This window comes from Lutjanus erythropterus, chromosome 1 (genome assembly GCF_056507025.1).
Source record: "Lutjanus erythropterus isolate fLutEry1 chromosome 1, fLutEry1.hap2, whole genome shotgun sequence".
Classification (NCBI taxonomy): domain Eukaryota; kingdom Metazoa; phylum Chordata; class Actinopteri; order Lutjaniformes; family Lutjanidae; genus Lutjanus; species Lutjanus erythropterus.
In genome coordinates this window covers 46,658,416-46,683,649 of record NC_139317.1, presented here as the reverse complement: position 1 = coordinate 46,683,649, position 25,234 = coordinate 46,658,416, and the positions used below count along the sequence as shown (strand labels likewise).

General features: G+C 38.3%; 1 protein-coding gene across 1 annotated transcript in view; it reads left to right on the top strand.

The window, feature by feature from the left end:
* adamtsl3 (ADAMTS-like 3) overlaps window positions 1–25,234 on the top strand; it is a 371,260-nt gene that overhangs the window by 299,583 nt on the left and 46,443 nt on the right. Inside the window, exons 15-18 of the mRNA XM_084722400.1 lie at window positions 1,589–1,884; window positions 1,987–2,113; window positions 24,084–24,294; window positions 24,384–24,563. Coding sequence (XP_084578526.1) covers window positions 1,589–1,884; window positions 1,987–2,113; window positions 24,084–24,294; window positions 24,384–24,563 — 814 coding nt within the window. The remainder of the gene's footprint in view (window positions 1–1,588; window positions 1,885–1,986; window positions 2,114–24,083; window positions 24,295–24,383; window positions 24,564–25,234) is intronic.

Sequence of the window (25,234 nt, the reverse complement as noted above, 5' to 3'; positions counted from 1 at the left end):
CTACATCACATATACTGTAACAAGAATACTGTACAGTAACTTACTGGCAGCTAACTAATAAGTTGCTGTAATACACTTCACAGTATGCTTACTGTAAAATCTAATCACAGTACCACTGTATTACTGTTATTGCAGTAATAATCAGCATGCTGTATTTTTTTAATAATATAAATTAGTAGTGTAAAATAATTACATACTGAGGAATTTTATTGCTCTTGAAATAAAATTATGCAGAAAAAAGTAGGTGGCCAACAGTACAAAACTGTATACTCCCATCATTTGGGTGACAATAACCTGGACTGGAGGAAAATCAGGTCCTCTTCTGTCTTCTTAATAACAAAAACTAGAAACCATTTGTGTATCAAATCATGTAAAATGCACCAACAGCAAAAGCAGATCATTATGTGGCTGCTGGAAAAATAATCATGCTTAAAAATGACTATATTTAGATTTGCAGTAATAATGTATGATATATGATATGTATACAGCAACTTGCTGTATAGATATTAAACAGCAAGCATTTCTTCATTTTACAGTAATCATGCTGTAAAAACTACAGAAATTTCTGTAATAATTTCTTCATTTTACAGTAATAATGTTGTGAAAACAACAGTAATTTCTTACAGTGTATATTTCTATTCTAAAGTAGCCTTGAGCAGACAAACCAAACACTGGCTCTACAGAGGGCCTTTTGCATTTTTATGCCTCCATGCTGGCAGCAGCCGTTGCTTGAGGCAGGATTGTGCTGATGGACAATGCAATCATCCATCATGATGGCTGACAGTCGTCTACCATCATCATGATTTAAAAGCCTTCTGTATTTGTGTCCCCTCAGAGTTGCCATAGAGTTGTTGCCTAAATTCTGTTTTTGACATGTGGGAAAGAAAATATAGTAAGGAAGCTGTTGCTGCTGTTCATTGCACCACGTCTCCATGTTGTGTTTGTTAGTTTCTTTTTAAACACAAGCAAGTAGCAAAGATATGGTGCGGAGACAAAGACCCTTTTAGACCAAGCAATGGAATCACTGTCCATCATGAAATTTCACCGTGGACATTATCATTTGCCAGTTCAGGAGACATCGCCCAGCCCTGGCTGCAGTATGTTTCTCATAAACGTGATATCTCAGGAACACCTGGACATATTTTCTACAAACATCCCCTTGAACTCAAGGATGAACTGATTAAAATTTGATCGTCAGAGTTCACTGTGACCTCCAACTTTCTCACTGGAAATTATTCACTGGAATCAAACATGTCAGTAGTCCATTTTGCCAAAAAAAATACACTTAATACCTTTTATTAAAATCCTTCAAAGTCTTAACCACAGAGATTATATGAGTCTGGACAGACATGGATGTGAACTGCAGCTTGACTGGTTGGTGGAGATAAACAACCAGGAGTTGGTAATTATAGTTATATTGAAGTGGCAACTTGAATTTTGGTTGTACACCTGAAGGCCACAGTAGGGATGGTGAGGTGAGAGGCATTCAGTTGGTTTAATATGTTTTCTCACATGCCACTAAATCCTGCAGACTGGTCCTTTAAATGACAGCTTTTTTTGTATTCTGTGTTTCTCCCTCTGTGTTCAGGTTCGTACCCGGGCCCTGGTCACCCTGCAGCGCCACCTGCGGGCCTGGCAAGCAAACTCGGGAGGTGAAGTGCCGGGTGCTGCTCTCGTTCACCAAGACGGAGGTGGACCTTCCAGAGGAGGAGTGTGGGGAGGACAGACCCCAGCTTGAGAGGCCCTGCAGCCAGGGGCCATGTACCAAAGCTCCAGGCGTCTCCTCAAGTCTCGAGGACCATGGGGCCCCTTATATCCAGACAGAGGAGCAGTACAGCTGGGCCTACAGGGGCTTCACTGCCTGCTCAGCCACCTGTGCTGCTGGTGAGGTTTCTGGGATGGCTGTTGGCAGTTCAAATGGACTGTTTTGTCCACACCTGTTGTCCTTTCATGTCCAACTGTGTGTTGCCTATGTCCTCTGCCCAGGGAAGCAGAAAGCAGTGGTGCGGTGTGTTAACAGGAGGGGTGAGGAGGTGGACGACTCTCTGTGTGACTCATCCAGCAGGCCACCAGTAATGATCCGCATCTGTGACCCCGAACCGTGCCCCCCAAGGTGAGACACCACAAGGTCACTGAGGACACATAGAAAGCTCACAGAGCCAGAAGAAGCACAGAACAGTTAGAGACAGCTCTGTAGTGATCTGTATCTGTGTGCATTATGACTGGAATGTGATGGGATCTGGTTGGCCACATCTGGACGTAGTCTGGTTCACACTGTGTTTGGAGGTTAGGGTTGGGTAGTTAGGCAGGTGTAAATGCAATGTGTCCTACATGCTGGTGTCCGTACGTAACATTCAATACAGATTTAAGCCAATGTAAAATATAGGTTGTTCAAATGTAGAAGTGAGAAAGCCAGTGGACTGAAAGAGACACAAAACAGACAGTGTACACACAGATTAAAGTTCTCATTTGGATTCCAGAGAGGACATGTATGGGATCCATAGGAGGCAAGAAAGGAGAGAGACAGGTTGCACTACCAGATGATAGGTAGATCATTCATATAGGCATTATAGCTACTTGAATGATAAGATAATCACTCAGTCTACCTGTATAGTCATTATTGATGATCTTTGTGAAAAAAAGCATTTATATTATAATATAATTATTAATACAGACACTCTAATTTGTTTTTTTGAAAATATATTCTTTAAGGATTTATATATATATGTATGTGAAATACATGTAACTGAAATGATTTGGTCTTCTTTTTGAAATTCTTGAATTTCTAAACTTGCTCCGTGCCAGAAAACAGCCTTGTCTTTGACCAGAATCCACAAATTCAACAATTAAAAATGATTTAAAAGCCTTCAATATATAAAACTAACAATACATATTGATAACATAGATATAAAATTGTGTTATTATATTCATATTTGTGTTTCAACATTTTATTGGAAGTGGGGTGCAGTATGCACAATTCATGAATAGATTTACAGATATAGGGATCAGTGATGTATAAATAAAGATTTAATGTACAGATAATCAGTAAAAATATACAAAAATTAAAGAGGCACCATTCTCTTTACAAAACTAATAGAAAATAAAACATAATCATCTTTGTTTATGAAAATGTTGGCCCTTTAAAGTCGTGTCCCAGATGTTAGGGTTAGCCTGTCTAAAATCTAAAACTAACAATACCTACTGATAATACAAGTGTAAAAATGTGCTACTATAATCATCTTTGTTTTTTCTTTGTTTGGATTTTTTATGAAAATTGTCCCTTTAAAATTGTGTTCAACATTTCCAGTCAACTTTGCCAGATTTTTCCAGATTTCTCACTTGGCTCAAAAAAGGCAGGAATGCTGCTCAAGCACTGGTAAACTTTCTATTTTTAGACAAATTGATTACAAAATATTGCTATCAGATGTGTCTCAACCATAACATGTCAACTCTGTAGTCCTTCTAAATCAAAGCTAAATAAGAATTATGGTTTAAAAATGTGTATTTTGATTAACATTAAGAGAACTCTGAGACACTTTGGTCATTGATGCGATCATCAGTTTTACATGTGTATGGGAGGTATCAAAGTTTGAAATGGGGGGATGTGTGGTGGTCACAGCTGCTGGTGCATGGTGTCATAGTAGATGACAGCTTTTTTAACACATAGATACAAAAAACAGTAGATTGATTTGATTCGATTTTTTTTGCAATAATTACGATTGTCACTGACATTTTAAAATTCAGGACAGTTCAGAGTTGAGTCTCAAGCTATGCTGAATTACAAAACATGAACAGTGAACTGTATAGAGATGTAGGGATTTAGTGGTGTTCTTGGGTGCTGCACCACAATCTGTGTGTGTGCGTCAAAGATTCTACTTTGTTTGCCAACACTCAGTGAGCAGGGAGCAGGAGCTCAGGTTTCTTTGCCACAACTTAATGAGATTTGAAAGGAGGAGGGAGGAAAAAGGCCTCAGAACATCAAAGCTGATGTCAGTGGTTTAGACCCAGAAACCAGGCGATAAGGATCAGCCAACCAGTCCCTAAATTACTGTTACAATCCTGAGAATTAGACCCAGTCATTTGTAGCATACACACCAAGCAGGTGGTTCCAATATTGCCAGCAAACTCCTCTGTACTTGAGTGTCCTTTAAAACAACCTTCAGGCCTTCTGCACGCACAGAGAGCAGGGACGTTGCTGTGCTGAGAACGAGACCCACATTTTAAATCATTTTTCTGACCACGTTAAAATAACTTGGAAATGAAGTTCATTGATGGAGTTTAGAGGGAAACTAAACAGAGCTGCCTGCATTAGTTAGAATAAACACTGGGATTACAGCTGGGAGTGCAGTCAGAGGGGTTGGGACCACTGCAGAGAGCTGTTCTCTCTACACTGATTTATAAGCCATATTTGGCGTCCAAAACAGGTACCTGACAGAATAAACACAGTAAGACATGCACTCAGGCCAGGCCCAGTGAAACGGTTTGGCTGGTAAGGAAACACAAGTGGGTCCTGGGCACAGAGAGAAGGTTTTACAGTCAGTATGACGCAACACAAATGTTTTGGCTGAAATAAAAACGGTTACAGCTATGGACAGTTCAGGCAGGAGGCAGGTTTATTTCTAATAAGTGAAGTAGCTCAGGTCATATCTCCTTATTGTTTTACACTGTTTGGTGGTAGCAGGTTTGGTGAACAAATAGCCACTGCTCGAAATATTCTCCTCCTGATCTGCACTTCTCTTCATAATACTTCCAGTTCTGCACCACAATTTCAGTGTTTTTGATGCATTAATTTAAAGTCTCTACATTTTATCTCCTCCTATTATCTGCCATCACAGTTTAGCTCATAACAACTTGTAATCACAGGTGAGGTTTATGTGTGTTCATGATTGTGATAGGTTGAAACAAAAATACAGGAAAGACAAAACTTATTTGAATTACATTTCAATCATCTCATATTTTTTATGTATTTTATTTCAGAATTTTGTATTATTTTAATAGCATAGCATATGCTTTCATTTCTATATGACATTCCATCAAGTACCACTAGAGGGAGCTTGTGTACCACCGGTGGTACCACAGTTTGAAAATATAGGGTCTACAGTAATTGATAGGTCCTCAAAAGTCATGCAGCTGGGATACATACATATATAAATGGACACAGTCAGCAGGTTACATTACTAGATGAACCTGATGATGTAACACATCCAGAACTGTCTGGAGCTGGATAAGAAAGTCTGTAACATCTGCACACCAGCCTTAGTGAATGGAGAAACAGATTCTGTTTTCCCTGGGTCTGCTCAGAGCAGGTGGAATCCTATACTGAGTGTGAGTCAACATCAGTCTGTCCTAAACTTTTTTTTTTCTCTGGGGACCCATTTTAAAAAAAAATGACAAACCATCATGACCCAATTCACAATAGGCCTTATCAATAAATCTTGGCAAGACTTAATTTGTGCATAAATGAACATTCCTGACCATTTTTCCCAGTATTTCCACATCACCTTATATTATTTTGACTGAAGCTGCAACAATTAATCAGTTAAAGTTGATTATTAAATTAATCACCAACTATTTTGATAACTGATGAATCAGTGAGTTATTTGAGTCAAAAAGACATCATGAAGATGTCATCTTGGACTTTAGGGGACACTGATCAATATTTTTCACTATTATTTGAACCAAACAACTATTTGATGAATTGAAGAAAGAGAAACAGATTAATCAGCAATGAAAATTTATTTGCAGCCCTAATCTTGATGCATGTTTTTGAAAACATATACACATGTTAAATACTTTATAAATGAGAAATAAGTGCATATAAACTGAGTTAAAAGGGCCTGTCATTGTTTTTACTTCCTCTCACCAGGAAAACAGTATGGAACATTTCAGCCTCCTTCATAAATAAGTCAAAATTATTAACAAAATCTTGTGTTTTAATTTCATCAGTAAAACAATACATAGATTTTAAACCCTTCATAAAAAGGTAATGGCAGACATAAATCTTAAATTTGCTGAATTTCTTCCAGTATTATATTTATTTGGCAAACCAAGTCAAATCTGTAAACTGAGATCAAGTCATGACCAAGACCAGGGTGTATCGAGACTGAGACAAGACCAAGAGCAGTCACATGTATAGCTCTCTCACCCAAGTGAGGGAGTGGTACCTTGACATCAGCCTGGTCGTACTCCTGACTCGTCAGCCCCTCGGTGACTCATAAAGAAGCCGACATTACCCATTCACAGCGAAAACCGACCCACCAGGCTTTTCAAGTGACTTCAATGTAAACCCGTCTATGACTTTATGAGACATCCCTGGTTGCTGACGTAGTGTAAAGAGTCCATACATGGAGGAGTTGGGCAGGACGGATGACTCAAACAAGCACAGGACTTTCACACAGGAGACTGGAGTTAGAGCACCATGTGAAACCAAAATGTTAACAGAAGTTCTTTTCGTGTCGTGAGCATAGAGTGACACATAGTTACGTATGTAATATGACTTTTGTCACGTTGTGAGTCGCTGTAGCAACACGAGGCTTTGAAGTCATGGTAACCCCGGTATGGTTTTTGTGTCTAAATCAAACTAACCAAACTGCGACCCTCTCACAGTGTTCATACATGTTTAAATGCCATTTCACAGTGCTAATTAAAAATGGCAGATACAGCAGCTCAAGAGTACCTTCTGCCTCAGTATCAGATGCCAAGAGGTGGTGACATCAGTATGAGACAAGTTGGGATGAGGAAGCGTTGGTGGTATGTAGCCTTTAGGTTGACTGGAAAAAGAAATAAAAATGAGTGAGTAAAAATGCAGTTGATTCTGTGACAAGACTGAGAACTTCAAAAAATGTTTTTTATACCAGTCTTGAGGCCAAGACTGATCTTGAGTACCACAACTCATGATGTCCAGGATGTGCTCACCAAAGCCTTTTCTTTTGGAAAAGGACAGGGCAGCAGATCTGGAAAAAAAATCCATGTTTGCTCTGGGTGAGCACCTTGGACTGAGTTTAACTTTGTCTCAAGGCAAATACTGCAGAGCAGATAACACCTGAGGCGCTAACATTTAGAATTCTGCAGCTTCCTTATAAAACCCTTCAGGTGTCAAACCACAGGACTACTGCAGTGCCTATTCAACAGGCCATTACAATTCAGGTCCAGTGGTGTGATAAATAAAGTGGTGGACGCTCTATGAGTTATAACTGGTGACCATTATGAGGCAAACAATCAGCCAATTTGATAGTATAGCCAAAAATAAAATCTTGTTTTTTTCTTTTTAAGCTTGGGGGCATGCTCAAATTGAATCTTTTTATTTTTTCCCAAAGACTCAATATCATATATATATTTTTGGACACCTGCAGTGAAGTATTTGTTATGCACTTTTAAGTAGATTTTGAAATCTGGTTGCATGACACACAGAAGGAGAAACTTCACAGATTCTCTTGTCTCTAATCTCAAACACCCACACACTAGATTTGAAAATAATGGCACACCACACAGTACGGGATATTATCAAGATTTTGGTACCAGAGGAGAGCATGATGAATGAAGCACAAGCACTCAGAAAATGTGATCTTGCGTGATTTCACATAATGGAACACCTCGCTGTAGTAACTTTAATGCTTTGCAGTGGAAAAAATCTACAGCAAGAAATTAAATAAGTCTGGATGAGAAAATGTTTGGGGGAAATGTATGCAAGTTAGCCACAAGGGCTAAAATGTTTACCGTTGCTTGGCGACACCTCTCTTTCACTTCTGTGCTGTCTAATGCTGTGTTCAAGTGGAACTCATGAACATGTAATTATGTCACAGAAGTCGAAAACAGAACCTCATGAACTCGGAACTAACAGAAAAATTCCAGATCACGATGCGGTAAACACGACATGAGGGGGGCGTTTAAATGGGCTCATCTCATAAATACGGCAGACACAACTCCATTTGAGCTCACCAATAATCATCCAGATTTTAAACTGTACAATTTTAAATCATGAATATCAAACATGCCAAACATCGGCACTGACCGAGGTCCAGTCCTGATCTCTTATCCTAATTTTGGGATGGCTGAATCTGAGAATGATCGGCCTAAAACTCATGTAGTGTAGTAGCTTTCCCTCTTATATATGCAGTCATTAGTGGAACAACAAGATAACCAGAGGTTGTTACTTTTGACTGTATCTATTCTTTTTCAGCCAAACGTTTTTTCTGTGAATGGCGGGGAAGTGAAGAGTGCAGTGGGTCTGATGTAGTTGCTGAACGATACCGGTGATTCGATAATTACTTGGCCAGATGATAGATGCCTGGCTTTTAAAACTTTCCAGCTCTGAAATGGAACAAGAACTCCTCAGCCACACGCTCCCAGTGTAATAAGAGTTTGAGTTTAGGTGGATTTACCCACCTCTGTCCCTTTGATGAAACCAGCCTGGTCAGACTTGTAGCCAGCAGGCAGGTCAGTGGGTGTATTAGCAGCAGACTCAGAGCAGACTTTCTTATTTTGGCCTTTTGTCCCTCTGGCAGCACTGGAGACAGGCTGGATTCTCTTCTTGCTATGGGAAAAGGATCACCATGCAGCTAATAATATGCAAGCTCCTACATTAAGCAGCACACACAAGTGAATGGCTTAATGTAGCGCTGCAGTCATTTTAAAACTTGATCCTATTTTCCCATGTTTTCCTTTGATTGACACCAGCTAGAATGTCTTCATTTGCTTTGCTGTGGCTACTTGCTTCTCGCTTGCCTCGGTGCTGCAAAACAGTCCTAACAAGCCGATCGATCTTCCAGAAATCAGTCACCAAAGCAGCCAAAGCCTCTTGTCGTCCTGTCCTTTCAACAGAAGTCTTTACAACACACTGATTGTTCACTTTGATCTGAGACAAAAATGAAAAGACATCGAAAGGCAGATGGAAACTGATTCAAAATCAGACCTCTCAGCCTTTGCTGTGCCCTCCCAAAGTCAGCAGCTGCCATAAGCTGTCGCTGTCGTCTATAATGAGGAAAAAAAAATTAAAAAAGAGAGAATGAAAGAAAATCAGCAGAGAAACATCACTTGATCTTCATGTGACAAACTGGTGGCTGGAGAAACTTGAAATGAACTACAATATCAAATAGCAGTCCAATATTTTCTGATCTTTTGTTAGTGCCTTCCAACTTTGTAACAGAAGACCTGTGATGATGACAGACTGGCTCTATTCTTAATGGCTGCCTCTGGGATGGAGTCTCCTTGAAATCAGATGAAATGAGCCTGTGTTATCATTTTCATAGGCAAAGTTACAGTGAGTGGCATGTTAACCAGTTAAAAATAAGCAGGAGGAAATTTTTGTTTGGATAATTTTATTTTTGATGTTATATTTTGTGGTTATTACTGTGGAAACGCTGCCAATTTTGTCCACAGGGGCCTCCAAAATTAACTCAATATCAAAGTTCCTTGTTGTAGCTTTAACCTCCTGAGAACTGAGCTTTAGTTTGGTATGCATTTTTAATTTCCCTCAGGAGCGTCAGCATTGTCTTTGAACAGGAAGTAGTTTTTGAAATAAATGACATATCCTCATATGGGGACTGGGTTTATTTTACTGTAGAACACAATAAAGCCACCAGAGTGTAACAAAGTATAAAGCAGTTTTTTTTCATTTACTGAACAAGGCTTTTTATAAAAACAAAATTGCAAACAATGCTACACAATCTTTGTCCCTTTTTAAAATTTTATCTTTGCTCCAAACGCCAAATTATTATTGTTGCATTCAGCAATCTTTCTGCTCTTGACAGAAATGCCTTGAAAATGTATCACATAAAATATAAAATCAATGTAGACTAATTTGTAACTCATGCAAAAACTATTTATATCCTTGTAAGTGCTTGGTTAGTTCCCAAATCTGTGTTTCCTTACTTTTAAATGTTCACTCTGCATGAACAATAAGTATTAGAAAATCCCAATGTCCTCAACAAGGATTTCCTAAGTAGCAACTTCCTAGCTTGTTACTATGGCCAAAATTAGTCTGATGTGTTGCTACATCAAACTACAGATCAACATTTCTGATCACCAAACATTTCAACCATAACATTTGTACCTGCTCTTCTTTTATCTCATTTCAACTGTAGACTGTTTTCACAGAGATCGGGGTCATCTTGTGTTTACACTGATAAGTGTTTTGTGTTGTGGCTCCCAGTAGAGGGCACAATAGTGTCCACTGATGAGGTCAACAAATCTCAGTTAAGCAGAATGTGGACTCAGGTCTCAGGCGAATTCTAGTCAGGTAGTTGATCCTCCACTTTGGTGCCAACAGAAGTATCACAACCAAAAAAAAAAACTTATTAGCAAATGTTTGCATGCTAGCAGGCTAAAGTACATTGGTTACCATGGGAGATGGTAGAAGATTGTTTCTGCTCAACATCAGTGTGATAACATTGCCATTTCCACGCTTGTTGTATGTGGTACAACCTCACATGGCTGTGTAGACTCATAGGGCTCTGTTTTTGTGAACCCGGAGCTCTGACACCTGTCATTCTTGGATACGGATGGGAACAGATTATTATAGTTTATAGGTAGGTGTGTAACAGGACAATCACATTCGCTATTTTACTCCTCTCAACACCAGGGCTCTCCACCGTCATGATGACAGTTTGGGAATCCTGTGGAGAGTTTTCTTCACTGGAAACTTAGGGTAATCCGGATCGACATGAATATATGAACATGTAGCACGTCAAATATATATATGCCAAGAGCAGAGGTGTTACTAGTTGAAGTCACTTTTCTGGACATGTTGAAGATCTGATGGTCACTGTGTTTTCTGTGCATAATAGTAGAGATTAGTTGTCTGGTTGCTTAAACATCGCCCCCCTTGCCGGTCAGCACCAGAAATACTAGTAGGTTAAACTATTTAGCAATATTTTATTAATGTACAGCATCAGTTAACCGTTGCATAAATGTTACATAGCCACCTGCCACTAGTCAGGGCTGCAGTGCCAATAGATGGCAGCCCTCCTCTTCCCTCTCCCCACGCTAGTTCCTAAATGGTGCCGAATATTTTTATCAGCAAAGTGGAACAGATGAAATCTCATAAACAGCGATCAGGATATGAAAATAAGGTTGTGTGTAGGCTGTTTCAGATTAAACTAACATTTGGTGTGTTCCAATACCTATATCACCCATACTATTTAGTATGCCAGAAGACCATTTAGTATGTCAAATGCAGAGTGCCAAAACTACCAGGATGTCCTACTGCAACCAGGCACATTTTGTAGTATGCAAGTCAGCATGCTTTTCTAGCTATTCTGACCCACAGTCCTGGGTGTGTGAGCAGAAGGGTAAAAGTTCAAGGCGCAATGTGATGAGGAAGTAGTGTGTCCCAATTGTATGCATACTACATGCAACAGTACGTATTTTGTAAGGGGAACTGCAGTACATACTAGCCTGTGGACGTTAACCTGCAGCCTGCAGCTGCTAACAGTGCTAATGTTAGCCACACTGTGTGGCAGCTAGATAGTCTTACATAGTTAGACTTCTCTCCACAGACCAGCAACTAAAATCCCACTAGGTCTGAAAAAATAACCAATTTTGAAAGTAGTTATTGGTAGTTTGTAGGATAATATGCAATGGTTTCACACATTTCAGCTACATTTAAAATATGATTTGCTCATTGGAAGTGTAATTAATGGCTTCAAATGGCTCTTAATACATACAATATTTTTTCAGACAGTGTTTAACATTAACATTTAATAAGTTCTACTCAATTATGTCATTTTTTTAGTGTTTTCTTGCTTTCATGTAAATAAAACTTAATGTTTAATTGACAGGGAAATGAGTCACTGGGAATATTTCTACTTAATAGTGCATGATTTTATGAGGCATCACAATGCTGAGCTGTCGACCTGCACTGAGCAGGCAGGCAGTGTGAGATGCACTCATAACTGGCACCAAGATTTCAGTATATCAAACCTACGCACTTGAGCAAATAACCTCAGTTCACCCCAGGAAAATGCCAGTTTGCACGCTGCAGTACAGCCCTCAGTCTTGTTAATCTGTCTCTTTTAAGTCCCCTAACTTTATGGAAATGCAAAACTAAGTAACTGGAGAAGCCAATGGACCTTTTTCCCGGCAGCCACATTGATATGAAGTAGTCGGGTAAACACAGGTGTTACCAATGATACCAAGAGCCAGCATGCACAATAGCAACAGCTTGACTGGAACAGGACCCTAACTAGTATCACTGGTAACACCTGTGTTTACTCTACTGTTTCATGTCAAAATGGATGCTGTCAAAAAAGTCTATTTAATCCACAACAACTGCATCTGACATCATCTTCAGTTGTCGATGGTCAAGTCAGGTCAAGTCAATTTTATGTGTATAGCACCAAATCACCACAGACGTTATCTCTGGGCACTTTTCATAAAGTCTAAACTCTTTGATGGATGGATTTTTTTTTGTTGTGGAGGAAAATCTTTTGAAAAACTGTCATTATCTGAGCACAGCTGGGTAACTGTGGTTATAAAAGCAAAAGATCAGTCCAGGACAGCTTTGGTCCAGAAGTCAACAGCAGAGCGTGCCACTGTGATGCTGTGCAGTACACACACCTCTGTCCCCGGTGTATATTTAAGAAACAAACGCTGATCGATTCATTTGACACACACACACACACACACACACACACACACACACACACACACAGGGGAGACTGTCCCAGACAGCAGGACAGTTGTCAGTATATTGTATAGTGAGGAGAAACTGATTTTGATGAGTAAATCAATTTATTTAATAAGACCTGTGTCCTGCCAAGCCACATAGCAGCACATATGGTAAACTACCACATTATTTCAATGCAGTATATATAGTATTTTATTGTTGTCCTTCTTACTACATGTGTATTTTTAGTTATGAAATGTCTTACTGTACATGATTGTGTCTTGTTTCAAGGGAGTAACTAGTGCATGGAATAGGATAGAATCCTTAGTTTTAAAAACAAAGAAGTGTAGAAAAAGTACAAAAATACAGTATATTATAGATTAAAAAGTGTAAGAATGGAAAATATGTTTTTGTTTTAACCAGTAGAACAGTAGATATCAAGATGTTGTGCTTATAGCTGTTGCACATTTGGTGGATTTTTAGTGGTGCTACAATTTACAAGCATTGAGGCTGCAATAAATACAGGAATATAGGCTATACACTATGTATACATGGCATATCAACATATATATATGAGTGTAAACATTTGTGCAGTGTTATTTATATACATATGTGGCCAGGCCCAGTAATTTAATTTAATTTATAAATTTACAATGTGTTAAATGCCCCCTAGGTATTACCAGAGTGTAGGACTCTGAAAGGCTCACAGGTTCTAAAGAAACAATCAGGGGAGCAGAGTTTAAACCCGAACAGGAGAGTAAAACTCAGTCTCAATTGAAATGATTATAATTAAAAACAATTAACAAAGGATGTAACCACATAAAAGCACATTGTTGAATTATTAAATTAATAATACTCATAAAATGCGGCCCAGGCTTGTCAAAAAACACTACAACGACTGCTTAGCAGCTAAGTTAAAACCACATTAAATTTCCAGTCTAATCCAGCAGCTCTGTGTCCATGTCCTCTCTCTGTTACACCATTGCCAGACTTGCACGCCTCTCACGCCGACACCGAGGTGCTACAAGCCATCATATCTGCTGGAGAGTAGAGACACAGGGCTAATAGTGTGTTCCCCACTGTTACACTATCTCCAGATATGTCTACACCCAGCCTGCCTCACTGTGCTCACCTCCCAGTATTTCAAAGGGTCTTCCTGGGCAGAAGATATCCAGCTGCCAACCCAGGCCTGCATGAAATGGGGTTGGCGGACACTAGCTGCTGTGTGTCTCCTCACTGCAACTTCTCTGGGCTTTGGCTGTAGCTGGTGACTCTCAGGAGGACCGCTTCTCTCTGGACGGCTTCTCTGGCGTCTGCTGTCATCTGCGTGCTCCTTTTCTCCTCTGCTCTGTCTCAGTAACAGCCTGTCCAATCGTGCATCCCTGCATCTGTCACTCATCTGATAATTAGGTGGTCTCTCCCAGGCAGTGGTGGACAAAGTACTCAACCCCAGTACTTGAGTCAAAGTACAGATACTCCTGGTCAAATATTACTCAACTACAAGTGAAAGTTGCTCAGTCAAAATTTTACTTGAGTTAAAGTACTAGAGTTCTTGCTTTTAAAAATACTTAAGTATTCAAAAGTACGTTTTTAAAAATGCTTAAATATTCCATAGTACAAATTACAAAGTACATTTTCTAATATCAATACATGCTGTATTGTTTTCATGATGCATTTACAGAAGCTTGTAACTCTCTGAAACCATCTGATGATGCACTAATACTTGTAGAATCACTCTGCTACAAAAAGTCTATGGAAACACCTATAAAAAATTTAGCATAGAAATATAATCAAAAACAAAAAGGACAGTTATTGTCATTTTCTGATGTAACTGTATTAAAATCACATCATAACATTAGATTGAAGATAACTGTAAGAAGTTCTCCAAGTCTGTTAAATAACTGAGATTTCTTTCTGTCTTCAGAGGCAGTATATACATGAATCATGCTGTATTTTTCACCCTGATAAAAACAATCCAACTTTAAAAGCTACCTGGAATAATTAATAATTGTAATAACATCTTGAGATTTAATTTTGTCTTTCTCCTGCTGTCACCATTACCACTTTTTGTTTGAATGAAAGAGGGAGAGTTTGCTTGTGCTTGTTACAGAGAGCCTGGACATATTTCTGCTTTTACATCAGTCCCATTTGAGAGGAGCTACTGTGATTGGTTTCCTTCTGTGAGGAACACAGCATGTGACCAATTGCAGCTGACTTCAAAGCTTAGTCAAAAAGTAACAACAACCTTCCTAGAAATGTAGTGGAGTCAAAAGTACAATATTTGTCTTTGAAATGTAGTGGAGTGAAAGTAATACGTTTCCAAAAAACCAAATACTCAAGTAAAGTACAGATACTCAAAAAATGTACTTAAGTACAGAACTCAAGTAAATGTACTTCACTACTGTCCACCACTGCTCCCAGGTTCACAGTTCAAAACAGTCCACTGTTTAATATAAATATATAAAAATATATATAAAAGCACACAAAGTAGAATAGAAACACTTTACTCTGATAAAAAATGTGAATGCAAATGAAGAATAAACACAGTTAAATATGGCATGCACATGCACATTTTTTCTGACCCTGTCACACATACAAAGTTGTAATCGGAGGGACGTGTAAACATATAAATAAGGTGTAGTTGGAATTTGGACATCTTGTGCTGCATTCTGAATGTAAACAGTTAAGTGTGTGGTAGTAACACATGTCTCAGACAGTCAGTGTCAGTGTTTGACAGTGTTCAATTCTTATATCTTGTAGTTGTAAAGAAAGACAACAGAAACCATTTAGGTAAGACCCAAACAGAATGTAAAACTCCTCTAATCAAGCATACTCATAATGTTTGATGTCAGCTTTGCCTGTTATAATATAATATAAATATACAGTCTAGACCAGTGCTTTCCAAACTTTTTTTCTGGAGACCCACTTTTTAAAAATGACCAAAATCACAATACGTACATTCGTGTGCTCCACCTGTTTTAGCATGTTTGGACCTATTTTTCAACTTGTGATGAATCTGACAATAATTTTTCCACTAATGAATTAGTTGTTTGGTCCTTAAAATATCAGAAAACGGTGAAAAATTAATCCTGTCTCAATCAGGTGGAGTGTACATCTGTGTGGTCCACCTGTTTTTGCATGTTTCAACCCATGTTTCAACTTGTGATCGGTTCGGCAATAATTTTTCCACCGATCAGTTAGTTGTTTCATCCATAAAAATGTTGATCAAAGTCCAAGGTGACGTCCTCAAATGTCTTGTTTTGTCTACAACTCAAAGATACTCAGTTTACTATCAGAGAGGAGTAAAGAAACCAGAAAATATTCCCATTTAAGAAGCTGAAATCAGAGAATTTAGACTTTTGTTTTCTTAAAAAGTTACTCAAACCCATTAATTGATTGTCACAATAGTTAAATTAAATGTAGAATTAAATTTAATACTCGATTAATAATTGAACAATCATTGCAGCTCCAGTGTTAACAGGCCATCTCTCTGTTTTTATTTCCTCTCTGCAGATATAAATCTTAAACCTGCAGAATTTCTTGCATAATCTTTTATTCATTTGGCAGCTCAAATAAAAGCTCCTGTGACCCAGCTGTGGGTCACGACCCAGTGTTTGGGATGATGCAGCCCTGACCTATGCAGTGAGCCAAAATACAGACCTAGTCCCTGCAATGTAAGTTATTTTGCAGATGTAGAGATATCTATCAGTATCTGTTTGATCAGATCTGTTAACATGCCACTCTGAATGTTGTTGAAATCTAGACTGGATTGATAGAATTTCATTGTGCTAAATAAAGCGTGCAAGCCAGGAGACGTCTTGATGAGTACAATACATCTCCAGTGTTCGGTAACATTACAAACTACAAAAGTGCTCAGGCTTTTCAAATCACATAGACTCACCCAACCAGTGTTCTCTCTAGTTTATTCTTTTATAACACAGGGGAAGTCAAAACGTGTTGGACAGTCTGTTAATCTGATGAGAGTTCCAAGGCTGAAAAACCTCTCCACAGATGCTCTGGATGGTGTTTGATCATGGGGAATTTGTTCAATGCATAAATACTGAGATTTGACTTGAGATACTCCTTGATTTCAGCGTCCGCCAGCATTGTAGGCTGTGTCTTTCCCCCTGTTTGTCTCAAACGCAAAAAAGTAACCCTCAGAGTCTCCTCTGTTGACAGGTGTGGGTGGTAGTAGTTCTTGCAGTGGTGGATATATGGTAGAATTTGAACAGTAATGGATTTCTTATTAGCAAACATAACTAAATAAATGACAACTTGAATTGTAAAACGTTACTCCTTCAAATAAAAAAGTGCTTTAACGAGTTACCCTATAGTGGATTACCCCCCAACACTGTTGATAACAATATTTGGATCAAAATATACGTGTCAGTCCTGCTACTTGACCTGAATGTGATAAAGATAAACATAAGAAAATGAGTTTCACTCTACAGCAGGGGTGTTTCCTGACACTTTCCCTATGAGTATGAAGTCCTAAGGTTAATTCTTGTTTAACAAAAAAAAAAAAAAATGCATTCCAAATGTGGACTGTGCTGCACCACAAGACTGGAGATATAACACGTACATTAACCAAGGTGTAACCAGGTACTGTTGGCTGGTGCTGCCCCCAACTAAAGATTGTCCCAGTCGACAAGTAGTCTGCAATTTAAGCCAATAGTCGTTGCACATTTATGATACAAATTTAATTATTTATTTTTATATATATTTGTGGGACACAGAGCAAGTCACCTGTTAACAGTGCTATAAGTTATGACTCTGAATGCAGGAGACTGAACATTTTGTTTATTTCAACATAGTATAACCTCACAACTCTTGTTGTTTAAAACACAGGAATAAATAACTTCCAACGTCACAAAAACAAACACCCATGGACTTAACACTGTAGGCGATGTGTACTTACAAATACAGTTGATCAGTTACAAACTTTTTTTTCTTCTGTCTAACGAATCAATGAAAACATGGTCGACTAAGACTAATTATATTTACTGGGTCAAATGTTAGCATACTATGTACTGTAATATAGACCTGCCCAGTATAATGCACATGTATTATTCTACAATTGCAATTTCAAAAAAGTTGGAACATTGTGTAAAACATAAATAAATACAGAATGTATTGATTTTCAAATTTTTGACTCGTATTCAATTGATTACAGTCCAAAGATGACAAGTTATTTAATGTTCAAGCTGATTACCTTTATCGCTTTTTGTATATATACACTCATTCTGAATTTGATGTCTGCAGCATGTTCCAGAAAAGTTTGGACAGAAGCAACAAAATACTGAAAGTTGCAGAATGCTCAAAAAGTACCTGTTTCCACAGGTAATTGGTAACAGGTAAAGGCTCAGTCATTAACAAGCATGGATGAGGTGAGGTTCACCACTTTTTGTGAAAATGCAAATAGTCCAACAGTTTAAGAACAAAGTTTCTCAACACAAAACTACAGGAATTTAGAGATCTGCAATCCATAATATCATTAAATGATTCAGCGAATCCAGAGAAATATAAGGGGCAAGGATGGTTTGTGATCTTTAACCCCTCAGGCAGCACTGCATTAAAAACTGCATTAAAAACCCACATCATTGTATAAAGGACACTACATGGGCCCAGGAACACTTTGGAAAACCGTTGTCAGTTTGTCTCTGCATCTACAAATGCAAGTTAAGACTCTACCATGCAAAGAGAAAGACATATATCAACAACATCCAGAAACACTGCAGACTTCTCTTGACCTGAGCTCATCTGAGATGGACTGACGCAAAGTGGAAAAGTGTGCTGTGGTCTGATGAGTCCACATTTCAGATTGTTTTCACTAATCATGGACGTTGTGTCCTCTGGGCTAAAGAGGAAAAGGACCATCCAGATTGTTACCAGCACTAACTTCAAAAGACAGCAGCTGTGATGGTATGGAGGTGTGTTAGTGCCCTGTGTCTTTTTCAGTTACGTCTCTGCTCCTTTCAGCGGGACAATGCCAAGACACATTGTGGACATTTTCCAACAGTGTGTCTTCACAGTAAAAGAGTTCAAGTACTAGACTGACCTGCCTGCAGTCCAGACCTGTCTCACGGTGAAAATGTGTGGTGCATTATGAAGCACAAAATATGACACAGAGACCCTGGACTGTTGAGCAGCTGACGTTGTATATCAAGCAAGAATGAGAAAGAATTTCACTCTTAAAACTTCAATAAGTAGTGTCCTCAGTTCCCAAACACTGACTGAGTGTTGTTAAAAGAAAAGATGATACATTACAGTGGAAAACATGCCCCTGTCTCAACAGTGTATATTTACAAAAAACAATAAGGTTAACCACAGATTATCAATTTTGGTATCTTGAGACTAAACTTGATATTGGTCAAAATATAAAGTCAAAATTTTGGTATTATGACAGCACTATAATCTAGGGTAGCCATGTCCTTGACTAGACCTCTGTTTAACATGAAACTGGTACCTTCTTTTCTTCTCACTCAGAAAAAAAATCTGAGCAATTTTCTAAGAAGTCGAGCTCATGTAGCTCACATCACTTTGACCTCAGTTAATGAAGGACGATGTCAGTGAGGACGTACGTCAGATTGTAACAATCACAAGACCGGAATATGTTACTTCACCATCAGTGTGTGTGTGTGTGTGTGTGTGTGTGTGTGTGTGTGCTTTAAGTCACTGCATTTCCAGGCAGCAGATGGATATTTACCCATCTAGTACTCCTGCAAACTGGAGGCCTCTGTTCACACACAGTGATTTACCACTCTGTCCTCCTCTAATGGACATTTACAGGAAGCAGCTGCAGAGAGCAGGGACTTACACACACACACACACACACACACACACACACACACACACACACACACACACAGGATGTAGTGTGCTGCTGAGACTTTGGGAGACCAACAGTGAGAACTCAGTGAGGTTTATAAACTCCCATATTCCCTCCTCTGCTCTGTCTGTCTATAACTCTCTCCCACTCACCCTGTCTCCCTCCCTGAGTGATCCTTCATCTGAGGGACTCGGCTCTTTCCCTGTATTTTCCAGTGCCACCACTAGTCACATCCTCAGATCAGACATTCAAGAAAGACTTTATATCTAAAATCAATTAGTTTTTTAGCAGTGGTATTGTATTTTTTTTTCTCTTACACATTAATTTGCTTAGAAGCTTGTTGTTGACTGACTGTCACTTTCATTCAGTGTGTAACTCATCATCGTGTTGTTTGTCATTGTATTTCTTCTTATATTTCAAGTCTACAGGAACCTGGATAAGGTGGTCACATGGTAATAGGCTTGTGTCATGCAGCAGATGCTTTTCCTTGAAACCCTTTGTTTCACCAAAGAACCATCTACAACAATTACTATAAATATACTGATTCATTTAAAACAAAAACAAAAAAAGAAAGAAAATGAGTGAACATTTGAAAATCATTAAAAAGTGAAAAATAACCTATAACATTTTTATGGCAGATTTAACACAAATCTGACTCTGCACAAAAATGAATAATGCATAAAAATTGTTGTTGCTATTCACTGACACATCCCAGACTGTGATGATCCACACCCCCACTTCAGGGAAAATAATACATTTTTGATTTTTTTTTTTTTTTTTTTTTGTGTGTGTGTGTGTGTGTGTGTGTGTGTGTGTGTGTGTTTTCTATAAAACAAACAAACAGTGGTACTATGTAAACAAACTGACATTTACAGGCTTCAAATCCTGAAAATAAATGGACATTTTATATTTGTTATCAGGTTAAAAAAAATAACCAATTAATTAAAATGATCTAAGTAATTATTGTAATAAATAATATCAATATATAATAATATTGATATATGATATTTTTATTTTTATGACAGTTTTAACACAGACATTTTGTTCTCTAAGAACAGGACATTCAATTTGCATTTAGTTTATGAAAAAAAAAAATAATAATTATAATAATGTTTGTGGGTTTTTCTTTTTTTTCCCATAAAAAACATAAATATTATGTCAACAAACTGGCATTTAAAGGTTTGAAATCCTGAAAATAAATCAACATTTTATGGTTATTATCAGGACAGGTTTGTTGAAAAACTAACTATTTGAACTATAACTATTTTCTCATATTTTTTGGCATTTTTTTAGCACAGACATTTTTGTCCTCAAAGGACCCTAGTGCAAGTTTTTTAAAGAGATCCACAAGGGTTAAAAGTCATTCTAAGTCCGCACCACAACTATAACAACAATGGCAATAACCACTCAAAATCCATCCAAATTTACATTTACTGCACTGGAGGCATGTGGTCATCAATTAGGTTAATTTTAACAACAATTTTCTCTCGATTTATGACACATCTTCACACCTTTTAATCTTTGAACCTGTGTCTGGCGCTGTACACTGTGTGTGTAAACCACAAGTCTCCTACAATACAGCTACAGAAAATGTCACTTCCTGGCATGCATGTAAGACAGACTTCACATTTCTTGAAGGAAATTGTAAAGGAATTTTGTAATGCGTTTTGTAAAATCTGCTGGGTCAGTTTTCTCTCCCTTAAGGAACAGGGTCAAAACATTAATGAATTAATGAAAACTGAGGAATATTAGTTTATGCCAGCGACTTACACAAGGTCACGCCTGAGGGCCAAATTATTCTGCAGCCTTTCGTGATAGTTTAAAGGAAAATGAAAAGCGTTCAACATGATATGTTGTTGCAGTATATTTATTACCTTATTTTCATTCACCAACATGCAGGAAACAAAGTCTCTGAAACTCACACTTTGGTTTTGAAATCTTCCCTATTTCTGAGGTCTCAGCATTGACAAGGACATCAGCCAGTCTTGGCTTTTGAGGTATATAACTTATTAAACATTTGTATGATATAGGTGACAAATTGTACATAAATATTGTTTTACTTGAGACATACTGTCAAACAGGTTTGGCACTTATTGGGTCTCTAAAGTTGGTTTGGTCCTGATGTCCTTGTTGTCAGGATACCATCAAATTGATGCTGACTCATACAGAAGTATGAATAAAATTTGTCGTCAAAAGGTGACAACTCTCGTAACTCCACTTGTCTTTGGAGAATTTTGTGAACCCACATCCTTCCAGTTTTCTTTTTGTTAATCCATTTTCCCAAGCTGCCACCATCATCAGTGTGGATGCTCACATCAGTATCGTCGTGCATCATGACCTGGTCGTAAGCTGCTTCTCTTAACTGGAGTTTCCACTCAACCATCAGATTAACAAATCTGATACCAGTACGGCTATTGTAAGCTTAAAGTTCAATACCTTTTCTTTCATTTTGCTGGCATCTGGACACAGTTTGCTGTCAACTCGCTGTAGCTCAGGTCTTGAGCCAATCACACATTGCATTAAATCGAAGAACATTTGCGGTGATTGGTTATGAGCAAAACCACATGAATAAACATGTTTCTCTAGACCTTAGTGTGAAAAAGATTGAATGCAGGTATTGTTTGACTGTAGAAGTTTCTATACTACTTGGTGCTGGGTCATTTCAGTAAAGGTACTGAGTACTGATACTATGGCTGAACAATTAGTTGAAAGTTTTACTGAAATCGCAGAATGACAGACTGCAATTTTCAAATCATAGGAGGTGTGATATTTCTGAAAGGCAAAATGTGAAAATACCATTTTAGATTAAATATTCTCATATTGTCACATGTCCTGGCTCTGCAGACTTAAGAAAGCATCTTTATTGGTACCTATCCCTGCAAAAATCACACCATATTTTAATGTTTTACAATGAATATGAGGATAATGTAAAAATTATCATTCCCTGCAAATCATATCGCATTGCAATATCAGTCAAAATAATCGCAGTTTAGTCTATTTTTCAGAATTGCTCAGCCTTAACCGATACCAGCCGTGATTCACATGAGAGAGGCAAAAGTCTTTAACAAACTATTATGAAAAGGTAGTGCACTTAAAGTACAGCTCTCCCTGCAGCTAAAGCACAAAATAAAACTCTAGATAATTTATATGAAAAAAAGGCTTGAAGAAATTAAACCAATGCATAAGCAGTTCTATCTGACCAGAATATTGGATTTATAATTTACTGAGCTAATTAAAGGTATGCACAACTTTCATAATTTTGTATTTTTTCATAGGAAATGCACCTAAACCTAGATCTGTATCACAGTCATAGTAATAACCAGTGGTGGACAGAGTACTGAAAATCTGTACTCACGTACAAGTACTGTTACATTGCTAAAATATTACTCAATTACAAGTAGAATTACTGGTGGTAGAAATATACTTAAGTAAAAGTACAGAGCACTCATCTCAAAAACTACTCAGAGTATTAGTTACTTTTACTTTTAACCTTTTTTGGGGGGGTAATTTTTCCTCATTTTAAGTCCAAGTTAAAATTTCCTTATTCAACAAATGGCTTTGCCAGATAAAACAATGTCAAAATGTAATAAAAATATCCATAAATACATTTTAATTGGTTAAATTCTTAATGCCAGTTAATCAATTAATGATTAATTACTAACAGCCTTGCTCCAAATATGTGTTGCCAAAGCGTTTTTCATTTGTATCTCATGTTTTCATTGGCCTGTTTGTGATCAGATCACCTGATTGGCTACTAACATGCAGATGAAAGGTTTGGATATTAATTCAAATTGTACTCAGTACTCAACTATGGGTTTAAAAGTAACTAAGTAGATCTTGTAATGCATACTTGAGTACAAATAAAAATAAAAGCACAGACCTAAAAATCTACTCATAAAAGTATAAGTACCCAAAAGAACTACTTAATTACAGTAAATTAACCCAATTGATTACTTCCACCCCTGGTAATAACCATGCTGATTGGCTGATAGCTGAGTTTGAATAAAACAACATGCTCATTGGATTCTGTTAATGAATTATTTTTATCATTAGATCATATGGATTTTTTTACCACTTATACCACATATGTTATGTCTTGTTGGACTTTTCATCAAGAATATTTTAATAATTTTTACTAAACTCTCTTGATGAAAGTCCAGAGGGACCAAAACATTAGTATGATCAATAAATTGTGATGTTGACCAAGAGCAGAGTGACCCTCTTTACCCGAGACTGAAGTGATACTTTCCAACACACCAGCGTCTGAGATACTTGGTTGTGACAGCTGTGCATCACAAGTGATTAAAGCCACACAAACTGACACTGGACTGAACAAAGTATGATTCTTTTTCATTGCTCTGATTCTTCCATCCTCAGCTCTCCCACACAGTGTGGGTGGGAAGAGACAAGACAGAAGGAAGAGATGTAACATGGCTTATGAGCTATTTGAGGACATACTTCCACCATTATGTCTTTGTTTACAGTATTATTGTGTTATTAGAAGAAGATGATACAGTGCACCTGAAAGGGGTTATTTAACACAGTAGGTGAAAGCATCAACACTTTCACAGTCCATCTCCTGCACAGAGTTTGCATGCTAGTATTTAGCAGTATTTTGTGTCTGACCTGCTGCATTATCTCTCTGTGCAGATGGGAGGTGACAGCGTGGACCGGCTGCTCCGCGTCCTGCGGTGTTGGCATACAGACCAGGAGCGTGTTTTGCATGCGCCTGTTGTCTGTTGACCAGCAGGATATTCTGACTGTTTCAGAGGACGAGTGCAGGGAATTCAAACCTGCCATCCTGCAGCCCTGCAACCAGGTGGACTGTCCTCCAGCCTGGGAGACTGAACCCTGGCAGCAGGTAAGGACTTTGTGTGTGTGTTTGTAACAGAAACTGATGAAATCACCAATTTCTCACCTCTGTTTTCCTCCTCTGCTTGCTCCCTCCAGTGCTCCCTGTCCTGTGGTGGGGGCGTCCAGTTGCGGAAGGTCTACTGTAAGCAGCTCCTGTCCACAGGGGCCTATAGGAGGCTGGGAGACAAGGCCTGCTGGGGGACCAAACCTGCCACTAACCGAGGCTGCAGCACCACTGACTGTCTGCCCTACCTGGCAGGAGGAGACTGGGGAAAGGTGGGCGACATGATGGAGATGACGGAGAAAAAGTGAAAACAAATTTAAAAATCTAAGACCTTAGAGAACTTTGCCCTGCAAATTTGCAGCATTATCCAATAGCAAACCGTCTCCACAGGGCTCATGTTAGAGGGACAGAAGAGTCACAGAGTCCAAACTGTGTTGCACCATCAACATTTATATAATCCTGCTTACTTGAGTCTGACTATCTGTGACATGTCCCAGGCTGGAGAACGTGTAAGCACTTACATTGCTGGTACAGAAATTCACCAGCGAGCCCTGCTGTGACCAGAATATACAAACATACACCTGAAAAAAGTCTTTGCATTATATTGATGCCTTTGTTGTATTTGAATATTGATATCTGATGCATTTCACGAAAGCACAGGAAAGTACAAGGCTAGGGTTGTCACTTTCAGTGTGGAAAAATAAGGGAAACCTTCCCAGTGACCCCAGGAACACAAATCAAGCAGAGGGTCAGGGGGTCGTCCTCCGTGAAACACCACATTTTATTTCCTGCATTCTGATAAATTTTTATGCACCGATTTGTGCTTTTTATGCATGAATGTCAAAATGCATGACTGCAAAGGAAATATAGAGACAATAGGAGTAAAGTGCAGTTATATTAAGGATTCAAACATCAAATCATAAACATTGGACAAAATGTTTGG